Raw genomic sequence first — 27,203 nt, forward strand, 5'->3', positions numbered from 1 at the left:
TAATGTAGTATGCCATCAAACCTTGGTGCACATCTAGAGAGATGGTATGCAGTGAGTTCTCAGCCCTCGTTGGACATATACCATCTAATTCCTGGTCATGGCAACTGAGAGAGCTTTCCTTTTAGAGAGCATATCTGGTAATCGGCTATCTTAAAACTAATCGGCTATCTTAAAACTAGTCAAGGGCACACGAATTTTAAAACCATGGTGCACATCTAGAGTGATGGTATGCAGTGAGTTCTCAGCCCTTGTTGGACATTTACTCATCTAACTTCAGAGATCTTCTCATCTAATTCCTAGTCATGACAGCTGAGAGAGCTTCCTTTTAGAGAGCATGTCTGGTAATCGGCTATCTTAAAACTAGTCAAGGGCACACGAATTTTAAAAACAAGAATGCAGCTGTCAAAGAGTAAAGACAAAATCAGGATCTATGGACTAAATATATTGATAATAGACATTACTGCAAGTGCAAGTTTGACCAACAATTTACTAGTATGCACGTGGACAACATTGGAACATTTCACAATGCTGGCTTTCAGAATAAATGCAGCTCTTACCCATACACTAAGCGAATGTCACTTCTGACTCTAAGCCTCAATACAATGCCAGTCCAAATTCTTCTGGTATAGATTATTAGAAGTCCGGTACTCAAGAAGGGAGAAATCCCACTGATATTTAGCATGTACACTATGTTTGGCAATTAGGCACCATTCATCTGATAGGTCGCCTTAATATTGACCAAGCCACTGACAGAAGAACAAGCACCTGAATTGCAAGTAACAGATGGCAGGTGCATGCATGCGGGCATTCACCTTTAAGAAAGGAGCATGTCTCCGAACCTTCCAACCATACGAAAAGGAGGACCAACAGGAGGAAAAAAGCGGAATAGTCTACAATGCAAGAGACTGAAGGTAAAATGAAGATTGAGGCGACATGAGAAACAGGAGCAGAAAGGAGGCTGGAAATTCCTGCTCTCCTGGGGCTTCTCCTGAGAAAAAACCCTGTTACATGAGGTAATAACATGGCAATCACGGTTAAGTCACAGGGTCTTCTAGTGTAGCATTTACAAGATCCATTATATGAGGATAAGAGGCCTTCTCATCAAGCTGATTCTGGGCCCAGAGTAGCATCTTCAATAGGCTTGGAAGCTTTGGATCTGTAAAAGACAAATTCACCCTTTAAATGCAAAAAGACTCCATTCAACTGAAACAAACAAAAGACCCATGCAGTCTAAAGCAAAAGAATACAATTCACAGGTTACCCCTAAAACAGTAATCTTCTTCAAGCCTCTTTCCACCCTGTAACCCATGACTGTTCCATTATTTTTCCTAGTAGTCCCTTGAGCTATATTTTGAGAGAAGCAAATTTTGACGAGATGGAAAAGAGGAAAAAACACAGGCTTAATGATAAAAAATTGTGCAAACCTTTTTCATGGCTCTGGCTGGTGAGAATAGCAGCATTGAGTTCACTGGCCGTCTTTTGTCGTTGTGATATATCCAAAAGCTCCCCAACAGGACAGGTTGAAGTATCCTCAAAGGCCAATAAAGCAACAGTGCGCTCCAATTCTTCTAGAAAAGCATGCTGCTAATAACATAACCAAAGTATCTTTAAGCTGAGTATACAACCACAGTATAGCAGATTTTACAATTTGTCCACTGGTATTCAAATCATCTGAACATTTGGATATGATTTAGATAGCAAGCCTCTCACGATTCTCAGACATCATTTCCTCTGACAATAATTTACTGCTGACTTGAAGTGCAAAACTCAGATTACAGATTTCAGGTTCATAGTTGATTCTCAGAAATTGGCACAAGCACTCCGGCATTTAGCACATGAGATCCTGCTTGATAAATTACACAGAATTGCTAGACTATCCAGTGCACCTTGAGAAAACGTGAAAATAGTAACCTGTCTGATAGAATTGCACAACAATTCACTGCAACTGCGAGTATAGTAAACATCGCAATCTTACTATTCTTCCAATTTGTCCGTAAAAAAAGAAGAAAGAGTAGGGTCATCGGAGAAGAAAAGGAGTTCAAAGGTAGAGCAACCTTTATGAAAAACTACTTACATTCAAGGATCACTTCATCTTTGTAATAATCGTCTCAGAACAATCTACATCCCATAGCCTAGTGCACTTGTGGCCTTATTCCACAGTCTTGCCCCAAAATTGTCACCAGCTGGGGGCCAGATTGTACATGTTTGGATTAATTTTGATTCAGCTCAGAAGTTCTCACCAGGAGCTTGCACCTATATTTTAACTTATTTTGATCTGACCTTGCTTCAATTTTTGGACAAACCCATGGGTCCAGGAGGCTGACATTTTATTGATTGCAAGATCCAGCAGCCTGTCTTTTGACTGCAACTTGATTCCAGGCCTTTGTTGAGAGTTGACTGCCTGTGATTGCAGCTGTCCTAGTTGATAATTTCACAGTTTACCTCTTGGGTGATCGATTCTAGCCACCAAAGGTAGTTCTAGTTCAACTCCGAGTTAGACTTCATTTATTAGGTTACAGCTATTGATTCCAGGGCTTTGTTGAAAGTTGACTGCCTGTGATTGCAGCTGTCCTAGTTGATGATTTCACAGTTTACCTCTTGGGTGATCGATTCTAGCCACCAAAGGTAGTTCTAGTTCAACTCCAAGTTAGACTTCATTTATTAGGTTACCGCTATTGATGCTGCTTATAATGATCATGCTTATGGTACTTCAGTCCTTGTATTTGGCTAAGATTTGGCACTTGGACAGCACCATGTCGAGATTTCCACTTCTGGACTTTGCAAAGAACCTTTTGGAGAGTTTCAACTCAGTTTTGGATACTATATACACTCATCTCTTAAGAAGATGGTTATATTCATTCATATTTTTGTATTTAGAAACTTCTAGAATTATGGTTCCATCCGAGTACTGAGATTATCATGAACCAAGCATCATTGAAATTAAAAAATATACCAGAATATACAAAGTAATTTTTTATGAAACAAGTGAAAGAACGAAGAAAAGAAAGGAGTTTGTGAGCGACTTAAGAAAACTATGAGTAAAGGAGAAAAATAACATTAAAAAATAATTGTGTAAGCAAAGCTACACTTATGTTCTCATCATACCCAAGCATAAGCTGCCATAAGGACTACGTGGAAGATGTAAACTATATTGGCCAGCTAATATAATAAAGATATGCACTCACACATGTAGGTCCTAGGAAGGATCTAGGATGGATAGGATGCATGGGTATTGCATTAATAAATGGTAGGCCGAGTGTCATAGGCTACAAATAGAATAACCAATGGGTGCTAGCCCAAAAGGCATGAGAGGATGTAACTTCTTGTACATTGCATGGAGTGTGGGAATGTGTGCATGCATGAGGATTGGAAAAAATGTGTTGAGCATGTAGGCTCTCATTAAAACAAGTACACTCACGTGGGCACTCCTTCCACCTATTTTGAGGGCCAATTTGCCTCACTTTCTGCATCATCTGGAGACTTTGCAATGTACATACATGTGCATGTTGCATTATTGAAGGAGAGACTAGTTCGTGACAAGTCGTATCAGAGCAGAAGACCTCTTAAATTTATTTTTTTTATTTATTACCGAGAAAAGAAGATTCTTTTTTCCCCCTTGAGGAGAAGAGAAGGTTTTTATCAACAATTTTTTGGCAACACCTCCCTCTATGGGATATGGCGATAGCAAGTGACACTACGAGACTCTAGGCAAGCTCCTTGTGTGAATTAAGGGCATAGGAGGGCACTTCTTCAAACAGGTCAGAAAAAGTATCACTCTTTCTTTAGTCCATTTTTCCTTTATTGCTTGCAAACTCACTCAGTAATAAGGAACTCATTGGCGATTGTCAATAATCACATAAACCTATTATGATAATCACATCACTACATCATCTATTAATTGAAGAGCACATAATAAATGGATGACAACCAAGAATACATACCTCGGTCATTTGAACCAATACCATTCAAACGATACCACATACGCCATTACACCAAAACATATCTAGAATACTAACTCCATGAATTGAACCTCCACCATGCATGCTCACTGTGCTGAATGTAATCTCAATATCCCTTGCTAAATGTAATCTCACCCCCCCCCCCCTTGCTTCCCTGTTTCAGCCCTCCTAGAAATCTTGAAATGTTTCTGTTTCCATTTCCCCATTGTCAAATTCGAAATGAGGCCACGGTTGCCTACACAAGCAACAGGACACTGTCAAGATAGAATAATGGCATAGTATGGATCCCTATCGCACAAAAATTGAGGACTTTAAAGAGCAGCTCCTTAATATTGATGACATTGTGCCAGATTCTCAAGTGGTTCCACGACATTGGATTGACTATCAGGGCTTCGCTACTACAATGTTCAGGTTAGTGGCCATTGGTAACCCTAATCATCATACCTAAGATCAACTTGTCATCTTGCTCTTACAAGAACAGCGGAGCCGCTAAAATAGGGCTGCCTCCATCAATGCCGACCAAGCCTTTGCTACAGGTCACGAAGGAAAAGGGAAAAGGGCCAAGAATTTCAGCGAGGCAAACCTATTTCTGGTACCTCATCTTCTTCTAGCCCGGCTAATGGGAGGAAGGAAAAATGCTAAGACTAGACATAACATCTCAAAGTGTCAGAAGCACATTACTTCAAAGGAAAAAAAAGTAGCAACAAGGTCTTGCAGCTACAACTGCTCCTAATGCCCATGAGCACAACCATGAGGCAACAAATATGGCTCATGATGAGTGGGCAGTTGTTCTCACTTGCGACTACAATCCATCAAAGCATCATGCAGCTTTATTAGTTTCAGGTTCTATGTCTGATTCATATTTTTATATTGGTGCTTCTAAGCACATCAACTACTACAAAAACACATGGAAGATAAACCTAAAGGGGGCATTGTAACATGTGATCTTATCCCGTGAAAGGGATTTGCAAAGTGGAAGTCACTTCCGTTTCGGGAGATACAATTTACTCTTTTGGAAGTATTGTACGTTCCATGTATAAAAAAGAATCTGATTTCTATCTCAGCCATTTTCTACAAATGGCTTCACCAGTTATTTTCTAAAGTTATCGTTGCATATGACAATTGGAATGCCCTTGCACATAAGCAGACTTTATTGGATCACTTACTCAAGCACTTTCCAAAGGGCCGATCATCTTTATGCTTATGACAAAGGGGCTGTTACAGAAGCAAATGCAGAAACTGAATCTGTAATTTCAGACACACCCCTATAGCACGAGAGATTGGGACGTGAAAATGCATTCTAAAGATTGTTAGAACATGAAGTCAAAGTGAGTGTTCTAGGTGGTCTAGGTGTGGCTTTCTAGTCTAGTGAGTCCTAGACATGCCACATGTCATATTGGGATATATCCCATATACATGTGTCTTTCTAGAGTCTAGTGTCACACTATACAGTGTTGTACTTGTCTTGAGTCTTAAAATATCAATCAACATCAAGCTATTTATATCATGTGAGTACTTTGGTTATCATTGCTTCGCACGTGTATCTTCTTTACATTTCCTTTCCATTCCATTCCTGCATGTCATGTACCTTCCTTCATGTGGTATCAGAGCTAGCTTTCCTCAAGGAATAAGGGGGCCTTGAAGCTCACCTCAGACCTATGGAGAGGCTAGCTCCTCCACTCCCTCTCCTCGTGAGCTCCTCTTGTAGCTACTCGTGATTTCCTCTTCTCCTTAGCCTCTCCTTGAGGTGATGATCGTAATCAACATGGAGCTGCACACCTACCTTCCATAGCTGCGTATGAAGGGGAGCGAAAGCAAAGGTCGTCATGGAGGAAGCGTCTGTTGGAATATGGAAGCAAGAACTAGAAACTAGAAATGAAATAACAGAATTGAAAGATAGCCAACACCCTCCTTAAGTGGACACTAGGAGTAAGACAGAAAGACAAGACTAGAAGACAGACATAAAGACTGATAGACTGAGAGACAAGATAGAAGACATGACAAAACATAGTCAGATTGATAGAGAGATAGATTGATAAGACTAGATAGACAGAAGACTGACAGTAGTCAAACAGAAAGACCAAGACACTAGAACCCCTTGACCTACATCATCGGTGGTCAAGGTGGTAGACAAGAAATAGAAGTAATCAGAAAGCCCACTTCTCATCATATGAGGAAGGAACAGCAGGATCTGTTGATGGAGATGCTGCAGCAACATGGGCTAAGATAGATGCAGGGGCTGATGTAGAGGGTTTGGAGTAGCAGTCCCTCTCCCGGTGATTATCACGGCCACAAATGGTGCATGGATGAGCCTTGAAACAGTCCTTCTCCATATGATTAGTTTTGCCACAATGGGTGCAAGGCTTTCTTACCTTAGAACTTCCTTTCTTTGCTAAAAATGCAGTGTCAGTTACCTTTCGTTGTTGAGTTCTTTCTTCCTCTTGGAGAGCATTGATGATACCCTCAAGAGAAGGATTATTGTGATACTTGAAGGTAGTGACAAGAGTAGCATAGGTGTCAGGTAAGCTTTTGAGAAGTACAGCAATAGCAATATCTTCAGGGATGGGAGACTTGACTGACGCAAGCTGAACCATAAGACTGCGAAGATAATTGACATGAGAGGCTATAGTAGCTCCTTCCTGCATATGTAGATCAAAGAATGAGATCATAAGTGCAATCTTAGAGTTTTTAGATCGGGGTCCAAAAAGGGTATCCAAAGTGATCCATGCTTGAGGAGCAGACTGTATGTCGGAGATGTGATGAATGTAATCATCTCCAAGGCCGAGCAAGATGATAGCATAGGCTTTGTCGTTCTTGGCAGTGACAACTTGCTCAGTGTCGGGACCTTCGGGAGCAGCACGGTGAACAATGTCCCAAAGACCTTCTTTCATAAGATGGCACTTGATTTTGATTTGCCAAGTATGAAAGTTAGACCCATTGAATTTGTCGATAGATATGAGAGAATGAGAGGAAGATGCCATGTGGGAAGGTCTTACCTCTTGCTAGGATGCAAGGGCAGTGTCTATTCCCTTACAATATTTGCATAAATAAATGGAAGGAGAGATCCAAGAAGCCGGTTCTCTCACCACTTTGTCAAGGCCATAGCATATGACAGCCCATCGAAGCAGGAGGAACCAGCAAAAAAAGAGAGACTGCTCAGCAAACTGAAAGAGGCAAAGCACAGTACCTTAATCCCAGGCAGAGGCAGAGGTGCAAAAAGGGGCGCAGTCCAGGAGGTCGAACTGATGGCGCAGATCTCCGTGAAGATGGCGCAGATCTCGAACAGCAACTGGAGAAGTGCGGCCTGTGCAGGTACAGATTCCGTACAGTCGTACGGACTGTACGGACAACAGGTACGGATTCCGTACAGTCGTACGGACTGTACGGACACTCGTGCGTTGATGGTGGTGCAGGAGCGACAGCAGGAGCGGGAGCTGATGGGCACAGATCTGGAGCTGAACTGCACACATCTGGCGCTCAGATCTGGCAGAGATGTTGCGCAGATCTGGAGCGGAACTGCGCAGATATGGCGCGCAATGGCGTGCTGTGATGGCGGGGCAGAAAGAGGCGGGCAGATCTGAGCAGGAACGATAGCAGCGAGCAGAAAATGGAGATGGCGACCAGCTGAGCGGAGCAAAAGTCTGAGAAGAGGCGGCTATGGCTACAGTAGACTGAGGAGAGAGAAGAGGAATCTACATGGCTCTGATACCATGTTGGAATATGGAAGCAAGAACTAGAAACTAGAAATGAAATAACAGAATTGAAAGACAAGAAATACCTTGAGAAGAGTGTAGACAAGACACAAGCTAGACAGATAGATTGCAATGATGTGACCCATGAATATATGGGCCAAAGTACAAGACATAAAGCAAGAGTGCTTATGGGATAATTGTAGAGGTGCCACATGGCACACACTCAAGACACAAAGACTAGACTAGACTTAGACAAATGTAGACTAGGAAATAGTACACTTAGTGTGCACTTATCTCCAACAGCGTCCTGCCCATCCATCGCTGCCACACCTGCGACACAAATTTCAGTCTCCTCCCTGCTGCAGTTCGCCGCCTATTCATGTCTGATTCTTCACCGTTTGGCATCTCTCTTTGCAACAGTACTGCTCCTAACTGACAGTAAACTTCCCTAAAATTGGTAGAATATGCATGAAAGTTAAAGTAGTGAAGTACCTTATGTTTTAGGAAAAAGGTAGGAGTGGAAGGTCATGGGCTGGACCTACAACAGAGACTTGTGAGGGGCAGTACAAGGACAAGAGGAAGTCAATCCTTTTTAGAATTCAGCTGAGTGTTGAACTCTTGCTGTAATTTCTATTTCAGTAATGAAGTACAAGTCATGAATGTCTTGCCAAGTACAACTAGAGCCCTTATATAGGTATGGCCCAGGGTACTACAAAGCAGTATTGCTTATGGGATTACCTCTTAGGATGCCACGTGGCAACTTATGGTATCCCCTAAAAAAAGGGGAAAACACTTACAAGCCAATAAAGGCCTTTCTACTAACTTTTAGCCTAAGTAAAAAGTAACCCTCTATTACAATCCTCCCTCCTCAAATAGAAATTTGTCCTCTAATTTGAAAAGGCTGTAACCTGGACATACAATGCTCCTTGTAAACCAACAGCTCAATTCTGGTCATATCAACTGAACAATGAAGTTTCTCAGTCAAATACCTCCTTGTAGGCATGCTGATCTGTAAATGGATCATATAATATTCCAATCAAGCAATTGGGTGGAAGAGCTATGCTGTCCAATGTAACAGATCTGATCATATAATCCAGTGAGAGACATGCTGATCTGAGAAAGGATAGTGAATGCTGGCTGCAGCATGTCCATATATGCTATATAGCAAGAGAAAATCAAATCTGCTCATAAAGACTCAATTTTGGCCATAGAATTCAGCTAAGCAATTGAGATTACTGCTCCGCAATTGTAGATGGCTGCCAAGAAGGGCTCATACCAATTGAAGTATGCTTGGTGGTATTATAACAAAATTCAGCTATCCCACGATGCTTGGGTCTCAAAGCAAAAATGCCTTAGATACTCTTCCAACCAACGGTTAGCCCTCTCTGTTTGCCCATCAGTTTGATGGTGATCTGCTGTACTTGGGGTAAGAAGTGTTCCCATGGAATTGAAAAGCTCTTGCCAAGAATGCCCCATGAACTTAGCATCACGATCACTCACAATCTCTTGAGGAAGTCCATGTAATTTAAACACATTCTCCATGAATTGCTTAGCCACCTTGGAAGCTGTAAATTGGGTCTTAGTAGGAATGAAGTGGGCAGCTTTAGTAAGTCTATCAACAACCACTCAGAGGTCACTCGTAGACCTTTAATAAATTCCATGCTGATATGTGTCCATTTACCTTGAGGTATAGGTAGAGGTTGTAGTAGACCAGCTGGCCTCAAATTCAACTCCCTGTTTTGTTGACAGGGTTTACAGCTTTGAACATAAGCAAGAACGTCCTTCCAAAGCCCCTTCCAGTAAAAACTCTGTTTTACCTTATCATACGTCTTGTTGAGGCCTATATGCCCAGCCATAGGAGATGAGTGAAATTCCTGCAAGATTAGCAGCTTATAGGAGGAATTTTCAGTAAGAAATATTCTATCATTATACCACAAGAGCCCATTGTGCAACTTGAAATTGGGATATTGCTGACAGTCAAGATCTTGCAAGTCTGTGCAGCTGCTTGAGGATCATTGAGATACTCTTCTTGAATGCCATGGATCCAATCTTTATAAACCTCAGTAATAGATGATAAAGTACAAGCCCATATCCTGGAAAGAGAATCTGCCACAATATTTTCTTTGCCCATCTTATAATCTATGTCAAAGTCATAGTTTTGCACAATGGATAGCCATCTCCTTTGCTTGGGTGATAGAGAAGACTGAGATAGAAAATATCTCAGAGTCTTATGATCAGTCTTGACCTTGAAATGGCTGCCATAAATGTAGTGGTGCCACTTTTTGATCGCATGAAGTATTGCCAACATCTCTTGGTCATAAATGTGGAAACTTGACTCTTTGTCATCCAATTTCCGACTTTCAAAGACAATAACTCCATGACTTTGCTTTAGGACAGCTCCAATGCCCCTTCCACTAGCGTTAGCCTCAACTATAAAAGGTTGAGAGAAATCAGGACATACCAAGATAGGCGCTGAAGTTAATGCCTCCTTTAATGCTTCAAAGCTCTTATTGGCACTGTCAGACCATTGGAAAGCATTCTTTTTTAGAAGATCAGTGAGAGGAGCTGCCAATTTGGCAAAATGCCTTATAAACCTTCTATAAAATGATGCTAGACCAAGGAACCCTCTCAGCTGGGTGATATTCTGAGGTATAGGCCAATCCTTTACACACTTTACCTTGCTGGGATCCACCTTAATGGCCCAAATATTCCACTTCTTCAGCCATGAAAGTACATTTACTTGATTTGGCATACAACTGGTATGCCCTCAATACTTCCAATACTTGCTGGACATGCAATAAATGTTCTTCTTTTGTTTTGCTGTAGATCGGTATATCATCAAAGAATACCAACACAAATTTATAAAGGAAAGGCTGCAATACCTTGTTCATTAGGGCCTGGAAAGTTACAGTCCATTGGTTAGGCCAAATGCCATCACTTTGAATTGATAAAGCCCACGTTCTATCCTGAAGGCAGTTTTATGTGTTAGAATTATAGATATAATTCAGCAGTGACCAATGTAATTTAATAAGCTAGTTAGGGGTACTTTTCCCTCTTTAAGAGGTTTTTCCCCCTAACCGCAGTTAGTTCACTAACTATGGTTAGTGACTACTAAGGTTTTGTCACTAGGACAAAACCTTATCTCTAACTCTTTCAGTTGTACTCACACTCGGTATCAATTGTACTCTCACACTCTTCTATTGCAACCAAGCTATCAAGCTTTCAGCTCTCAAGCTCACTCTCTCCCCAAACTCTCACATTTGGTATCAGATCAGGTTGATCCTGCTCCCTGCTCCTTTCTTCTTGCCCTCCAGCTCCATCCCACAAGCTCCCAGGTCAGCTTGTCGTATCGTTCGTACAGATATGTACGGACTGATTCCGTACATTCCCGTACAATACCTGTGTGGTTGTCGTACAATCTCGTCGCCTGTACAAGTGAAGCATCGTACAATCTGCAGCTCCATTCCGTACAGCAGATCTTCAACCGTACAGCCCGTCGCCAGACTGTACGGTTCGCCGTACAGTTCCATACGGTTCGTTGTCGCCAGCCGTACAACGTCGACCGTACTGCTCCTGCATCATTTTCGTCGTCAGTTCATCAGGCATCCGTACTATTCCATACAATCCTCCGTACTTTCTGCGTGCAGCCCATTCGTACCTTTGTCGTACAGTCACCGTACAGGCCGTACAATTGCGTTTGGCCTTCTGAGCAAGTGTCATTCCTGCCGGCATTCTTGCAGTTGGTCGTCTGGCAGACATTTCTTTGCAGGAAGCCATTGTTAAGCAGAGCAGTTTTTTGGGCAGATTTGAGCATATTATTTGAATTGGGCATTTTGCAAAATTTGGGACTTTGCAGATAATTTCAAGCTCGAAATTTGGGGCTTTCAATTCTGCAGTACAATTTCTTGAAGAAAGTTGGGGATTTTGTAATTACACTGCAATTTCGCAGTGAAATTTGGGGCTTTTGCAGACAAAGCGCAATTCTTGCAACATTTGGGGCTTTTAATCAATTTGCCCCTTTCTGGTTGCAATTTCGGACCTATTTTGGGGCTGTTGTGTTGGGAGAGCAATTTTTGGAGTTTTCAGTTCATACTGCCTTGCTTAAAGTGTTTTGCAACACTTTTGGCAAATTCTAGAGAGTTTTTGATGCTTGGACAGATTTCTGACAGTGCAAGTGCAAAAATCTGAGTTGCATTTACAGCCAGTGCTTGGCTGTGTTTTTTGGGAGTTGTGCATTTCATTCCCAGTAAGGGAATTCAGTTTTGTTTCTGCTTAAATCTCTTTCTCAGATATGGCCCAACAAAATCAGAATGACTTCTAGTTCGATGGTCTTTCACAGGAAGACAAGTTGGATGGTACCAACTACTCCCTCTCGAGTTTTATGGTACGCAATATTCTGATTTCTCGCAATTTATGGGATTATGTGAATGGGGGTGAGATCCGACCAACAAGTATGGCACCTAATACCCCTCCTCAGCAAGGAGGTGGAAGAGGTCGTGCACAGGGTGCAGCTGTAGAACAAGTTGGTGGTGCAGCTATAGCCACTACTCCAGAGCAGAAGAGATGGGATTCACGGGATGCCTTAGCTTTGTCATGCATCTCTCTTTCAGTGAAAAGATTTATCATTCCGCATATCCGGTCGTGTAAGACCTCAAAGGCAGCGTGGGATATCTTAGAAAGCATGTATGCAGCCCGGAATGATGCAAGGGTATCTTTCTTGAAAAGAGAGTTAAGTAATACACATATGGAAGAGGGTGACTCCATGTCAGTCCACCTCACAAAGCTACAGGATCTCAGAGAGCAATTATTGAACATAGATGAAATTATTCCTGATTCAGGGATGATTACTACCACTCTGAATTCTCTTTCTAAGTTTTATCTCAGCTTTCATACCTCACTGAACTTATCATTGAGGGGGGGTGCAAATCCTCTCACTTTTCATGAGTTGATAGGACTTCTGCTTCAGGAAGAGCAGGCCAAGAAAAACTTGGCTTCACGTGCAGGTGAACAAGCTATGCTCTCAAAGTTTAAGTCAAAAACAAAGGGACAGGCAAAGACATCAGTAAATCAGCCTTCCAGTGGGTCAGGACAACCTTCACAAAAGGCTAAAAATGATGCAAGTAAGCCCAAGAAGAAGGGTTTTTGTCATTACTGCAAAAAGCCAGGTCATCACATTGCAAAATGCAGGAAAAGGCTTGCAAAAGAGAAGAAAAACAGCTCCGGTATGGCTGTTTCAGATTCAGCTCCTCATGCATCTGGCAGTGGGGATGCTGCAACCAACTTTGTTGGACAGGATTATGCCTTTTTATCTTGCATTTCAGATTCTAGGCTGGCTGCTCCAGATGCTCAGGATAGTACAGCCACTTGTAATGATGATACATATGCATTTTTTACTTGCAGTTATGACTCTTCTACGGATGCATTTGCTTTCAATGTCAATGAAACACTGAACACTTGGTATTTTGACAACGGTGCATCCAAGCATATCACTTCTAAGAAGTGTCTTTTTACTTCCTTGCATCCACCTCCCGTTGGTAAGAAAGTCACTTGTGCCAATAACTCGTCATATTCAGTACGTGGCACAGGAGAAGTTGAGCTTACTACCATTGATGGCTCAGTTTTCAGACTTTCAGATGTCTTATATGGGCCTGGTATCACCAAGAATCTTCTTTCAGTGTCCACTCTTAACAGAGCTAGATTTCAGGTCATCTTTGAGGATGACAAATGTGTTGTCCGAGACAGGGAAAATGATTATGCCTTAAGATTATGATTTTGAGAAAAGAGCAGCCCATGCTCTTGCAGTTTCTACCCCTACTACTGCCATGCAGAATGCAGAATTATGGCATGCCCGATATGGCCACATGCATTACAACAGCTTGATGACACTTTAGAAGCACTCTATGGTTGATGCATTGCCACCTCTTGAGATACCTCCTCCACATGCCTGTGAAGGGTGTATTTTAGGCAAGATGCATAGATTCCCCTTCAAAAAGGATGGTTCAGTTAAAGCTGTCCGCAAATTACAGCTTATACACAGTGATGTCTGTGGTCCCATGAGGACTCCATCATTGGGTGGTCATCTCTACTTTGTTATCTTTATTGATGATTACTCCAATTTCACTTGGGTCTTTGGGCTGAAGCGCAAATCAGAAGTGTTCATGGTGTTTAAACACTTTTCAGCCACGGTCGAAAATGAAACCGGACTCAAGATATAGACATTGCGCACAGATAGAGGTGGGGAATACTTGTCTGCAGATTTTGATGCTTTTCTGAAAGGCAAGGGTATTGTGCATCAGCTCACAGTGAGGCTGACCCCTCAGCAAAATGGCAAAGCTGAGAGGAAAAATAGAACTCTTATGGAAATGGACAGATGTATGCTGAAAAGCAAACACTTGCCTCACAAATTCTGGCTTGAAGGTCTGATGTGTGCCAACTACATTTTAAATCGGGCTCCCACTAAGGCTTTGAAAGAAAAAACTCCCTATGAGGTCTGGAATGGGAGAAAGCCTTCAGTGGATCATTTCCGAGTCTTTGGATGCCTTGCATATGCTCATGTGCCAGTTGAATTTAGGCACAAGTTGTCAGATAAGGCAATTAAGTGCATATTTGTTGGGTACAGTGCAGAAAGCAAGGGGTACCGTCTCTACAATCCTGCTACACGCAAGATTATTGTCAATAGAGATGTGATATTTGCAGAAAATTCAGCTCACACTCAGGCTGAATTTCATATGCCTTCTTCTTCAGAGGATGTTTTTGAGGGATTGCTACCCATTGCCTTGGGTTTCCCTGCTGATATTTCTGATGCAAATCAGAATTTACAGCCACCTCCCGATGCTTCAGTTCAGCCACAGGATGTCTTGCCACCTCCGCAGGCAGTGGAACAGGTGGTGCAGCAAGAAATTGCAGACATACATGCAGCCAAAACAGTCCCAAACTGGCTGTTACAGACTCTCAGGGAGAGTAAGATTGATGCTCCATTACCTGGCAGGACTCGCAGTGCAACAAGGCACATGGAAGGTGCTAATTCAGTGGAATCAGCATATGCAGGTACTCTTCTTGATGAAGAGGAGCCTGCAACATTCGAAGAAGCAAAGGACAATGTGCATTGGATGAATGCCATGCACGATGAGTTGCAGTCCATTAAAAAAAATCGGACTTGGGATGTCGTAGACTTGCCACCAGGTAAACATGCCATTGGCACATGATGGGTTTTCAAGGTGAAACGAAAGCGGCTCCATTGACAGATACAAAGCAAGACTGGTTGCTAGAGGCTATGCTCAGAAAAAGGGCATAGATTATGAGGAGACATTTGCTCCTACATCCCAGATGACCACCATCCGATCTGTTATTGCAATGGCTGCACATTTTGAGTGGAATGTTCATCAGTTGGACATAAAAACAGCCTTCTTAAATAGAGACTTGCTGGAAGAGGTGTATGTCAAACAACCTCCAGGATTTGAAATTACAACAAATTAACTTCAGGTATGCAAGCTAAACAAAGCTTTGTATGGGCTGAAACAGGCCCCTCGTGCATGGTATGCCAAGATTCATGCCTTTTTGACCAGCAAGGGGCTGCACAATAGTCCTACTGAGAGCACCCTCTACATCAAGATGGATGGGGGGGAAATTTTAGTCATCCTTCTTTATGTCAATGACTTACTGCTCACAGGGTCCAATGAAGATAAAATTGCAGATTTTAAAGCTGATTTGCAGACCAACTTTGACATGTCGGATTTGGGGCTGCTTCACTTCTATTTGGGGATCCAGTTCTCTCAAGAGAGACGTGGCACTGTTATGTCTCAGTCCAAGTATGTGCAGAAACTCACAATGCATGATGCAGGAGAATTAGTTGATGCCACACTTTACAGTCAGGCGGTTGGATGCCTCATATATCTCTGCAACACTAGACCTGATATTCAGTTTGCAGTATCTCAGGTGAGCAGATACATGCACAGCCCAAAAACTATGCATTGGCAGGCAGTTAAGCCCTTCTTCCGTTATTTGCAGGGCACGAAGTCTTTTGGCTTGTTATTTCCCAAGGGGGGTGACTTGCAGATGCATGCCTACAGTGATTCAGATTGGGCTGGTGATTATGACACTAGGCAGTCCACTAGTGGCAATTGTTTCTTTTTGGGTAAATCTTGCATTTCCTGGCTGAGCAAGAAACAATCTACAGTGGCTACCTCATCATGTGAAGCTGAGTACAGGGCAGCTTTCACAGCAACAGTTGAATGTGTCTGGCTGCGACGTCTATTTGCTGATCTTCATCTCTCTTTGGAGGGTCCTTCTCCAATTCTCACTGATAGTCAGAGTGCCATTGCAGTGGCAAAGAATCCAGTGTTTCATGCTCGCACGAAGCACATTGAGGTTCACTATCACTACGTCAGAGAGAAGTTGCATGCAGGAGAGATCAGTATGATCTTTGTGTCCACACATGACAACGTTGCAGATATTTTCACCAAAGCACTACCACGTGAAAAGTTTGAGGCATTTCGCAGTGCCCTGAACTTATATCCGTTTGGTGATTGATCAGCCTTGTACATGACATTGGCACTGCAGGGGGGTGTTGGAATTATAGATATAATTCAGCAGTGACCAATGTAATTTAATAAGCTAGTTAGGGGTACTTTTTCCTCTTTAAGAAGTTTTCCCCCCTAACCGTAGTTAGTTCACTAACTATGGTTAGTGACTACTAAGGTTTTGTCACTAGGACAAAACCTTATCTCTAACTCTTTCAGTTGTACTCTCCCACTCGGTATCAATTGTACTCTCACACTCTTCTATTGCAACCAAGCTATCAAGCTTTCAGTTCTCAAGCTCACTCTCTCTTGCTCTCTCTCTCCCCAAACTCTCACATTATGTTCATCTCCCTCCTTCATCCTTATTTGATGATAGCCTCACCTTGCCCCTCTAAGCTCATCCAGTAGATCAATCAATACACATTCTAAATGAGCCATCCTTTTTCTTAACCAACAACACAGGAGAGGCAAAGGGTGACTGACTGTGTGTAATAAATTCCTTATCAAGGAGTTCCTTTATTTGCCTTGCCACCTCTTCCCTTTCAGCTCTAGAAAGTCTATATGGAGCTTTGTTAATTGGCTTAGATTCTGGCTCCAAAACAATTGCATGATCCACATATCTCATGGGAGGGAGATGGTTGGGAAGATCAGCAAATACATCAGAGTATTGCTGTAATAGGGACTGCATGTCTTTATCCTCCACTAACAACCCATTACCCTCTTGAGACTTGGTCAACTGAATAGCATAGACTCCACAAACACTTTTGAGGTCTCTGGCCATTCTTCTTGCAGAAATTAAGGACAATTTAGGAGATTGGTTACCCATCAAAGTGATGTGCTTACCTTCATGCATAAACTTCATATATAGCCTGTCAAGGTCCATAGAGAATTCTCCCAAGGTTCTCAATCATTCACAACCAAGGACAATGTCAATAGGTCCCATTTCCAAGACAAATAGATCTCCCTGAAAAGTATAGTCTTGAGAAAGTTGCACTTGAGCACCCTGACAATATTGCTTACTGTGGGAATGCTGACCAATAGCCACCTCAACTTTGATCCCATGATCCAAAGTGGATGGGCATAACTTCACTGTTTGAAGTGTCTTTGCATTAATGAAGTTATGAGTGCTCCCACTGTCAACCAAAATGTGGACTGGTCTATTATTAATTGTTCCTTCTAACCTAAAGATTTGAGAGCCCTTGTAGCCCATAAAAACATCAGGAGATATGCTCTACACAACTGATTGTGTATCCCAATACACTTCATCATCATTCACAGCATCATTTCCATCAAAATTTCTGATCTCATCCTCGTATCCTTCAACAACTTCAATGTTCCATTGTCTAGATCTATTTGAGCACCTTGGCAAACTATCATCCATAAGTATGGTATCAAACATGGATAACCCACCTGGATCAAAGGGAAAGGTGGTCCCCCCTTTGGAACTATGATCCTCATCATCATCAAGGCCTTCATTCACACAGTCTTGATATTCATGAAATTCAGATTCTGCTGCAAAAGTATTAGGAGATAAATCCTCATCAATCTCTAGAATCAAGCTCAACTTTGCGCATGTTTTTGCTTTGCACACATTCCTATGTTCAGGGGGTCCACTTCTCACCACAAAGGTAGCACAAATTCTTCTTCTTCCTGTCATCAATAATTGCTTGAGATATCTGTTTGACCAACTTGTTTCTTTTATCACTCAAATCATCCTTTGGAGTGGATTTAAAGAACTTGTTTCTTTTATCACTCAGATCATCCTTGTAAGCCTTAAGTTGTCCCATGCCACTGACATACACTGTGGGGAATCTAGAAATAGAAGAAGTTGTAGCAGCTGCAAGAAGTTTGCTTTCATCATTGGAAACCCCTTTGACCATTAGTTTAGTTCCAAAGTGACTAATACCCAAAGTCTTCTCCTTCCCATTGTATTTGAGTTCATAAAGCTATGCCGACTGCATGGCCTCTTTAAGAGAATTGGGCTTTTGAGCTGCAACATCTGAAGCAATACTAAGGTGCAGACCATGGATGAACTTGAGCATTCTAACTCTTTCATCAATACCATGAACAAACAGAGGCAATTTCCAAAACTGTTTGATATAAATTTTCACTCAACCTTGCTGAGTAAGATCATACCACTTAAAAACATATTGATCCCTAGTAAAAGGAGATATAAAAGTTTTAAGCATTTCAGCCTTGAATTCATCCCAAGCATTAAAAGTTAACCCTTCTTACTGTAGATGCCTCCACCAAGAGTGGGCATAATCTTCCAGATGAAGAACAGCAAATCTGATTTTACCTTGATCACCATTTGGATATAGAAGGAAGTAGTCATCCATCTTGCTGAGCCATTCCTCCAATTCTTCAGCAGAGGTAGAATCACCTTTGAACTCAAGAAGTATAATCTTGTCTTTCATATCTTTGTCTTGATGAACAGGTCCTTTTGGTTCAATAGATTTAACTGTTTATATATATTGCTGGAATGTCATTGCTGCACTAAGGTCTGCTGGTAGCAACTTATATTCATGGAATTTTTGACACAACTCTTCAGCTGCTGAACTGTTATTATTAGGAGTCTTACCATGTGCTGAATCCTTATCCATATGAGCTGTAACTCCACTAGAGTGATAGGTCTTTCGGGCAAACGCCATAAAACCAACCGGTTCAGTTACATGTATAGGATGATCATCATGATCTGAACCTGAGTCTCCATTAATTTAGGGATCCACAGGTCTCTTCCCATCATAAATTTGGCTTCTCTTGAACTGGTCCAACCTTTTATTAAAAGTGGCAGACATGTTCTGCATCCTTTGGTCAATCCTCTTATTATTGGTCTTAATCTCATTAGTTAACTCCTTGAATATCTGTAGCATTGGGTCCATACAACTCTTTATGATCTGCTCTTGGTTAAGGGATGCTTGTACTTGAGGAGTTGCTGCTAAATCCCCTTTAAAATTGCCAACATGAGGATCATTGGGCTCGGAAACTACAGCCAGATCATCAACTAGTTCCTTTTCTGGGATGGAATCAAAGATACCCATTGGCTGCTTACTAGCTTGACCAATAGACTTCTTGACAGGCATCTTTAATGACTTAAATCTAGAGTAAATGGACTTGAAATTTCCCACTTGATTAGGCGATCCTTATGCCAAGACTGAACCAAAGAGCCAATCAGGAGTAGAAATTTAAAACATTACACCTGGATTGCAAGAAATTGCTAGATCTTTTGGCAAATATCAACCCTGCGCTAACTGTTGCAACTGAATTTCGAATTGCTCATTAACAAAATTCCAAATCAATATCACACTTAATCAGTTGCATCCATGGAGCTAGGCGACCATATGCACTACAGCTGACCCGAAATGGAGCTGTACATCAGAAATTCGCAGCAGTTCCTCCATGCCAACCAGTCAAGAATTGCTCATAACTTCCCCAAACCATCTCGGATCACCACCAGACTTAGGGAGCAGCCTCAAGAGATTGATGTGAACAGAGCAAGCCAAGAATGACTTAGTTTGGTGCAGGAAAACAGCAGATCGTCACTTTCTTCAGTTTCTTGCGCCAGAGAGAAAATCACTTCAATGTTGACTCAATCCTCCACCATTTTAGGATTCCCACACATAGAAATGATCAGGGAAGCAAGGGCTTTCCACTGATGCAAGAAGCCCCAAATTCTGAGCACTTTGAAAATCAGGGTTTCTCGAAGCCTGCCATGTGGCAGCTCACAACAGAAAGTACTTCTGGCGCTAAATTTTTGCAAAGAGGTAGGCCCTAGGCTGAAGAGTAGATGCTCCAAATTTCAAAGTGATTGGACAAAGAATTTCCCACAAATTCCCACGAAAAGTGCTCTGATACCAATGCAACAGGACTGCTCCTAACTGACAGTAAACTTCCCTAAAATTGGTAGAATATGCAGGAAAGTAAGAGTAGTGAAGTACCTTATGTTTTAGGAAAAAGGTAGGAGTGGAAGGTCATGGGCTGGACCTACAACAGAGACTTGTGAGGGGCTGCACAAGGACAGGAGGAAGTCAATCCTTTTTAGAATTCAGCTGAGTATTGAACTCTTGCTGTAATTTCTATTTCAGTAATGAAGTACAAGTCGTGAATGTCAAACCAAGTACAACTAGAGCCCTTATATAAGTATGGCCCAGGTAGCAAAGCAGTATTACTTATGGGATTACCTCCTAGGATGCCACGTGGAAACTTATGGTATCCCCTAAAAAAAGAAGAAAACACTTACAAGCCAATAAAGGCCTTTCTACTAACTTTTAGCCTAAGTAAAAAGTAACCCTCTGTTACACTCTTTCCCCAGTGAGGAGTCTCTAATTGAGGCATACAATTTCCAGCTGTACTCTATGTGATATTCAGCCACGATTGGCCCTGATTGGCATCGCCTATGTCCAGCCAGAATGTGGGAAGGTTTCCAGCAATATTTCGCCTATCTTTGAGTATCTACTTCCACGCAGAAATCTCCTAAGCTTGGTCTAGCTGTTCAGCACCACAAGCAGCTGCCACTTCTAGAGGAGCCGCCGCTATCCTTGGTGGAGGTTTGTCTCAGTTTTTTTTTAAGCTTGACCTGCTGGCTGACATCCAGTCCTCGACAATATGACCTCCACGATTTCTGCGACAACTTGATTCATCCTCGCTATCTTGTGCCTACAATCTGCATCACAATTTGCTTGGAGAAGACTTATTTTCGAGGTTGTCATCCCTATTTGCTGCACACTATCTCCTGGATATTTTGTGATCAATTACTTCAGGACAAAAATTTGATGAGTTAGCTCCCTAAAATTTTGGGCCTTTTCTGTTTCTTGTCTTCCCTTGGCATAATTGAAGCCTCTGCTATGTAAATCTTTTTGGGGATTCCAAAATCCATGTAAAATCATCATTTATTTGTATTTTGTATTTGGGGGTTTTGCAACCTTAAGCAAAATTAACCCAAATTTAGGCTTCTTTCCGACATCTGGTGATTCTATGACCGACATTTTGAGAGTCACCATGTGAGTGTTCCATGTAGCTGCCCCATGGACTTCACCGACATCTTTATTGGGGCATTCCTACTTAGTGCCTTCATCGACACATAGGAATGGGCACTCATCTTGTGCCAACAGCTGCTTGGAGGACATCTCTTACTCAAAGAGATCTATATTTATTCTACATCTTGACGTACTTGGGTTCTTTGCCCTGGGTAGTCCCCCAAAAATTGATGTATTGAGTTTTGGTATTATTGAGTCTATAAAGGTCCTCTGCCTTGGATAGTCCTCCTAAAATGATGTATTGGCGTCTTGTTTTTTTTGTGTGTGGCTTCCTACCATGTCCTGTTATGAAGCCAGGGAGGAATATACTGTGGGAGCCATGTATTGGCTTTAATAGGATCTCATTTTGCTCTAGTTGTCTAGGATAGGATGTCATTTTGCTCTAGTTGTCTAGACCTTTGAGTTGTTCATGCATCCATGCATGATGGGCCTCTGAGCCATGCTTGATGAGCCTCTGAGTCCATTGTACCATCCTCACTAGCCTCTGAGCCATGCCCACTTGCCTCTGAGATTGTGTGGAAACCATCCTCTGAGCCATGCTTGATGAGCCTCTGAGTCCATTGTACCATGCTCACTAGCCTCAGAGCCATGCCCACTAAGATTGTGTGGGAACCATGTCTAGTTCTGTTGGAGATTAGTAGTCCGTCATTGTCATGTTCTGTTCTTGGTTCCATTCTAGTAGTCCCTCACCTCGCCTTCATCGGGGGGTGTTAGAACTGTTGGGATATATCAAGGTGTATGCCTCAAGCACACCTTGGTTTCTCTGTGTGAGTGCTAGAGGCACAGTTAGGTGCCCATAAGCACAGTTAGGTGGTGGTAAGCCACATAGGATGATTGAGAGAATCTAGGAGCAGATTGAGGAGATGATTGTGGAGCTCTGAAGTCATCAGTGATGTCAGTGAGCATGTAAGACGTGCCTACATAAGGACCTCACTCTTCTTCATTCTATATGCAAGTATTCTGAGTTTGTGTTCACTCTCTTCTTTCCTTTCAGTTTCCCAACATTGTATCACAGCCCTTTGATCCCCCTTGATCCCATTTCTGCCACATCATCTTCTTCTTCTCCATCTTCTTCTTCATCATCTCTTCCCCTTCTTCCCAAATCTTGCTTAAGCCTGTTCTCCTCCGTTTCTCTGCCATTCTCCAAGCCCTTCCTGCTCGAGATACACCTCGAAGGCGCGAACCCTTGGCTGCCAGGAATTAACAAATCTACGTCGCTGCAAGTCGTCATTTCACGAAGATCGTCGACCCTGTCTTCCACGATTTCTCTGAGACTGCTCCATGCTTCTCTAATTCCTTTTAGAGGGAGCTTCTCCATACCTTGAGCTATCCTGTGCTGAAATCTGAGCAGCAATGGCTGCATATTCAAGCTGAAAACAGAGAAAAACCAGTCAAAAATGAAGAGGCAAGCTATGGCGCTCTGACGCGGATTTGCGCCCCTTCTCCTCAGTGGACCTTCTGTGGTACATGAGCTTTCTTTTGTCTCACAAACCCCCTTTTTCTTTGCTTTGGAGAATGAGAAACAAGCCCTCCAAGTTCAGTCCTTTGTTTTTGACAGTTTTAACAAAGTTTTGAAAGTGATGCTACATAAGATGCTACTTTAGCATTTCTGAGTTTTTGAAGTTTTGAATAGCATCAGTACAACTGTGGATTCAGCTTTGCTTTGAGTTGCTATAGCTGGTTTTGATTGGAAAGCTTTCATTTAGCCACCTCTGTGAAGCATGTAAGAAAAAGCATCATTGATTGAAATTTGGTCACAAGTCTTTGCTACATTGAATGCTTATATTTTGAAGCCTTTCAGTTGTTATTATAGCCTTGTAAGAGAGAAGACACTGCCCAATACCTGGGTTAGACCCTCTCATGGCTACCATATTGAATATAGATAAGTTCAATGGTAAGGGCTTCCACACATGGCAGATTAAGGTAAAATTTGCATTGATGAGGGAAAACCTCTGGGGACTTGTCAAACCGACTTCAACTTCTTCTTCTACAGCCTCCAATGCTGGAGAATCCTCAGCTCCGACACGCCCGGCAAGGGATCACGCTAGAGAGGAGAAAGCATATGGTATCATTGCTCTTGCTTTAGGAGATGATTATATTCATCACATCTCTGACTTAGAGTCTCCTTCAGAAGCTTGGCAAAAGCTTGACATGATTTTTGGTGGTAGCTCTCACATCTCAAAATTATCACTTAAAATTTCTTTCTTTGAATTGAAGATGGTAAGTGGCGCTCCTTTGACTGCCCATGTCAATTACATGCGGAGTCTTATGACTCAACTTGCTTCTATCAACTCTCCTATCACTACAGATGATGCTATGGCAGTGTTGCTTAAGAGTATGCCTGAAGATTATGATCATATTGTTACCACTTTGAAAAATCTTCCTAATCCTGATCTTGAAGGTATTATCTCTACTCTCCAAGAAGAAGAAAGGCACATGGAGCTCAGGAAAGGCAATGACACAGCTTATGCCATAAAAATCCAGAAGGGCAAGTTTACACCTTGCAATTATTGTGGGAAGACAAATCACCTCTCAAAGGACTGCTTCAAAATCAATCCATGCAAACACTGTGGCAAAAACAATCATCATGAGAAGTTTTGCAGAGCCAAAAAGAAAGCAACTCCAAAGATAGAAAATGCCAATCTACTTTCAGTTGATGTGCCTCCACAAGATGAGGCATCCTTTGAAGATTATGCTTTTTAAATCATCTCTATGTATGCTCCAGATCTCTCTTTTTATGTTGAGTCAAGGTACTCAGCCTGGATAGTCCTCCAAAATGAATGAAATAAACTATTGTGTTTTGTGTGTTTTGTAAACACCTCTGGTCACCTTATGATGTAGGCCATGTGTATGTTTTTTGCTCCATGGTACCTCCTGCAGACATTGTGTGCATGTACATGCACGGAAGATAACCATTGGAAGGTCTTTTTGTATCCCTTTTGTTTACCTTATACCCATGGGAACCCTTGCTAGCTTGAGATCCTAGCCATTGATAGATCCATGACCACCATGAGATGGCATGAGACACCTTGTGCTAGTTGTATCCTTGACATAGCCTGAGGCATTTCCTTGAGGGGGGGTTTGTTGGGATATATCAAGGTGTATGCCTCAGGCACACCTTGGTTTCTATGTGTGAGTGCTAGAGGCACAGTTAGGTGCCCAAAGCATAGCTAGGTGGTGGTAAGCCACATAGGATGATTGAGAGAATCTAGAAAGGAGCAGATTGAGGAGATGATTGTGGAGCTCTGAAGTCATCAATGATGTCAGTGAGCATGTAAGACGTGCCTACATAAGGACCTCACTCTTCTTCATTATATATGCAAGTATTCTGAGTTTGTGTTCACTCTCTTCTTTCCTTTCAGTTTCCCAACAAGAACATGAAGTCAAAGTGAGTGTTCTAGGTGGTCTAGGTGTGGCTTTCTAGTCTAGTGAGTCCTAGACTTGCCACATGTCATATTGGGATATATCCCATGTACATTTGTTTTTCTAGAGTCTAGTGTCACACTATGTAGTGTTGTACTTGTCTTGAGTCTTAAAATATCAGTCAACATCAAGCTATTTCTATCATGTGAGTACTTTGGTCATCATTGCTTCGCACTTGTATCTTCTTTACATTTCCTTTCCATTCCATTCCTGCATGCTATGTACCTTCAAGGATATGGTAGTGGACCTTCCACCAATGCATGCACTTATTACATAACATGTTTGTAAGAGATGTTTGTTGGGAAAAAGGAACAGGTTCTCCTTTCCTCAAGGATGGGACTGTTGGTGCATTCAAGAAGTTGCACTTAGTACATAGTGATGTATGCAGACCGATGTGGACAGCATTACTTAGGGGTAATGCATACTTTGTCACCTTTATGGATGACTTTACCAGGCACACTTGGGCTGTTACAGAAGCAAATACAGCAACTGAATCTGTAAGTTCAGACACACACCTACAGCATGAGAGATTGGGACATCTCAACTATAGTAGTCTGGTGAAAATGCATTCTAAGGACATGGTAGTTGACCTTACAGGTTCTCCTTTTCCAAGAATGGGACTGTTAGTGCATCCAAGAAGTTGCACTTAGTACATGGCGATGTATGCAGACCGATGTGAACAGCATTACTTGGAAGTAACGCATACATTGTCACCTTTGTGGGTGACTTTACCATGCACACTTGGGTTTATAGCTTGAGATCCAAGTCTGATGTCTTTGCTTGTTTCAAGCATGTGCACAATGCCATACACTCCGCAGCGAATGGAGTTGCAGAGCAGAAGAATCAAACTTTGATGGAAATGGCCAAATGCATGCTTAAGGGAAAGTCTCTTCCCAACAAGCCTTGGTTGGATGCAATCATGTGTACCAACTACGGGCTCAATAGAGCACCCACACAGGCAGTCGAAGACCATACTCCGGAACAGTCAAGAAGCCTGTGATTTCACCACACATGCGTGTATTTGGGTGTTTTGGCATGCCCTCTCAGTTGAGGAATAAGCTGGAGGATAAGGCAGTCAAATGTATTTTCATTGGCTACAGCTCACAAAGCAAAGGCTATCAATTGTATCAGCCTAGCACATTGTTAACAGGGATGTTTTTGCTGAACATGCAGTTTTGACTTGGCTGGACTATCAAAAACAGCGTTCTGTAAATGCCTTTGATGTGTTTGATTCCTTGCTACCTTCTTTCAATCATATACAAATACAGATCATCTCTTGCCTCTAGCAATCCATGGCCTCCTAGGACATGATGCCCATGTTCAGCCTACTTTGCCACAGCTTGACGACCATGCTATTGAACGTGCCGTTACAAAGGAAAGGGCTGTCATTAGACAGCAAAATGCCTGCACCAAAGTGCACAGAGGATGGCAATTTTTTGGATGCTTCTTTGATTGCCACAAGCTACAATGAGGAGCCTCTATGCCATAACAATGCTTTGACAGCAGGGAATGGATGGATGCCATGAAAGCTGAACTTCATTGCATTCACCAAAATGGTACATAGGAGTTGTGTGGCTTGCCCTTGCCAAGCATGCCATCAGCACTAAGTGGGTTAACAAGTTGAGGCAGAAAGTTGATCGCAATGTAGATCACTGCAAAGCCCACCTTCAACATGGAATTGACTTTAAGGAAACCTTTGCTCCCACCTTAACATTACTACCATTCGATGTGTCATTGCCACTGGCATTGGGAGGTTTATCAACTTGCCATTGAGATTGCTTTCCTCCACGGTGATTGATTTAGGAAGTCTCTGTCAGTCAACATCCTGGTTTTGAGGTTGAGGGGTTGGAAAATAAGGTATGCCAACTAAAAAAGGCCCTTTATGGACTGAAGCAAGCACCCCGGGCATGGCATGCCAAAATGCATTCACATTTGCTATCAGAAAAGCCCCACAAAGGGCACTCTTTATGTCTGGAAGAGTGGAGCAGATTTGCTGATTTTAATTCTTATTGTTGGGCCAAAAACTCAGCAAATTGCACCTTTGAAATCATTTGCTATGTCAGATATGGGCCAATTGCATTACTAGCTTGGCATCCAATTTGCACACCTTGAGGGGGACATAATGATGAGCTAGTCTAAGTACATAGGACATATCTTGTTTAAGCTCGCCTAGATCCAATCATGCACAAGTTGGCTGCCCTTATCCTCACCAAGCTTCCACCAAAGTATGATATGGTTTCTTGAGCTTTGCGTTGCCATGCACTACATCTCAGTTGGACTTTTCGACAGTGCAAAGAAAGGATGGAGCCGGTGCTATGTTTGTGGGAAGAGAGGTCACTTGGCCAAAGATTGCCGATCGAAGGGCAAGGACAAATCAAAAGATGGACAAGACTGATGACAAGTTTGATTATTTGAGGGCCGCCCTTGCTTAGGATACTCAAATTGTTCATGCTTTCTAGCACTGCGAATGGGTCCCCCACGTGCCACGACCAGAGAGGGCTTGTGAGGCAAAGCTATGAACTAGATGTGTCTACAAGTTCATTGCTTATAAGTAACAAAGGCTATGGACAAGAT

General features: G+C 42.2%; 1 protein-coding gene across 5 annotated transcripts in view; it reads right to left on the reverse strand.

Moving 5' to 3' along the window:
• Nucleotides 1-442: 442 nt before the first annotated feature.
• The window catches only part of LOC147880591 (LisH and RanBPM domains containing protein), a 35,838-nt gene continuing 9,077 nt past the window's right edge, over nucleotides 443-27,203 (reverse strand). For 3 of the 5 annotated variants that reach the window (XM_087370563.1, XM_087370565.1, XM_087370562.1), the window contains exons 6-7: nucleotides 1,425-1,584; nucleotides 443-1,156 (exon numbers count right to left, since the gene is read on the reverse strand). In XM_087370563.1, coding sequence (XP_087226689.1) covers nucleotides 1,035-1,156; nucleotides 1,425-1,584 — 282 coding nt within the window. In that variant the 3' untranslated portion in view covers nucleotides 443-1,034. The remainder of the gene's footprint in view (nucleotides 1,157-1,424; nucleotides 1,585-27,203) is intronic. The other 2 variants (XM_087370566.1, XM_087370564.1) reach the window with 1 other exon arrangement.

The sequence above is a fragment of the Dipteris shenzhenensis genome, chromosome 32 (assembly GCF_047967505.1).
Source record: "Dipteris shenzhenensis isolate YYH24624 ecotype China chromosome 32, Dip_SZ_1.0, whole genome shotgun sequence".
Classification (NCBI taxonomy): Eukaryota; Viridiplantae; Streptophyta; class Polypodiopsida; order Gleicheniales; family Dipteridaceae; genus Dipteris; species Dipteris shenzhenensis.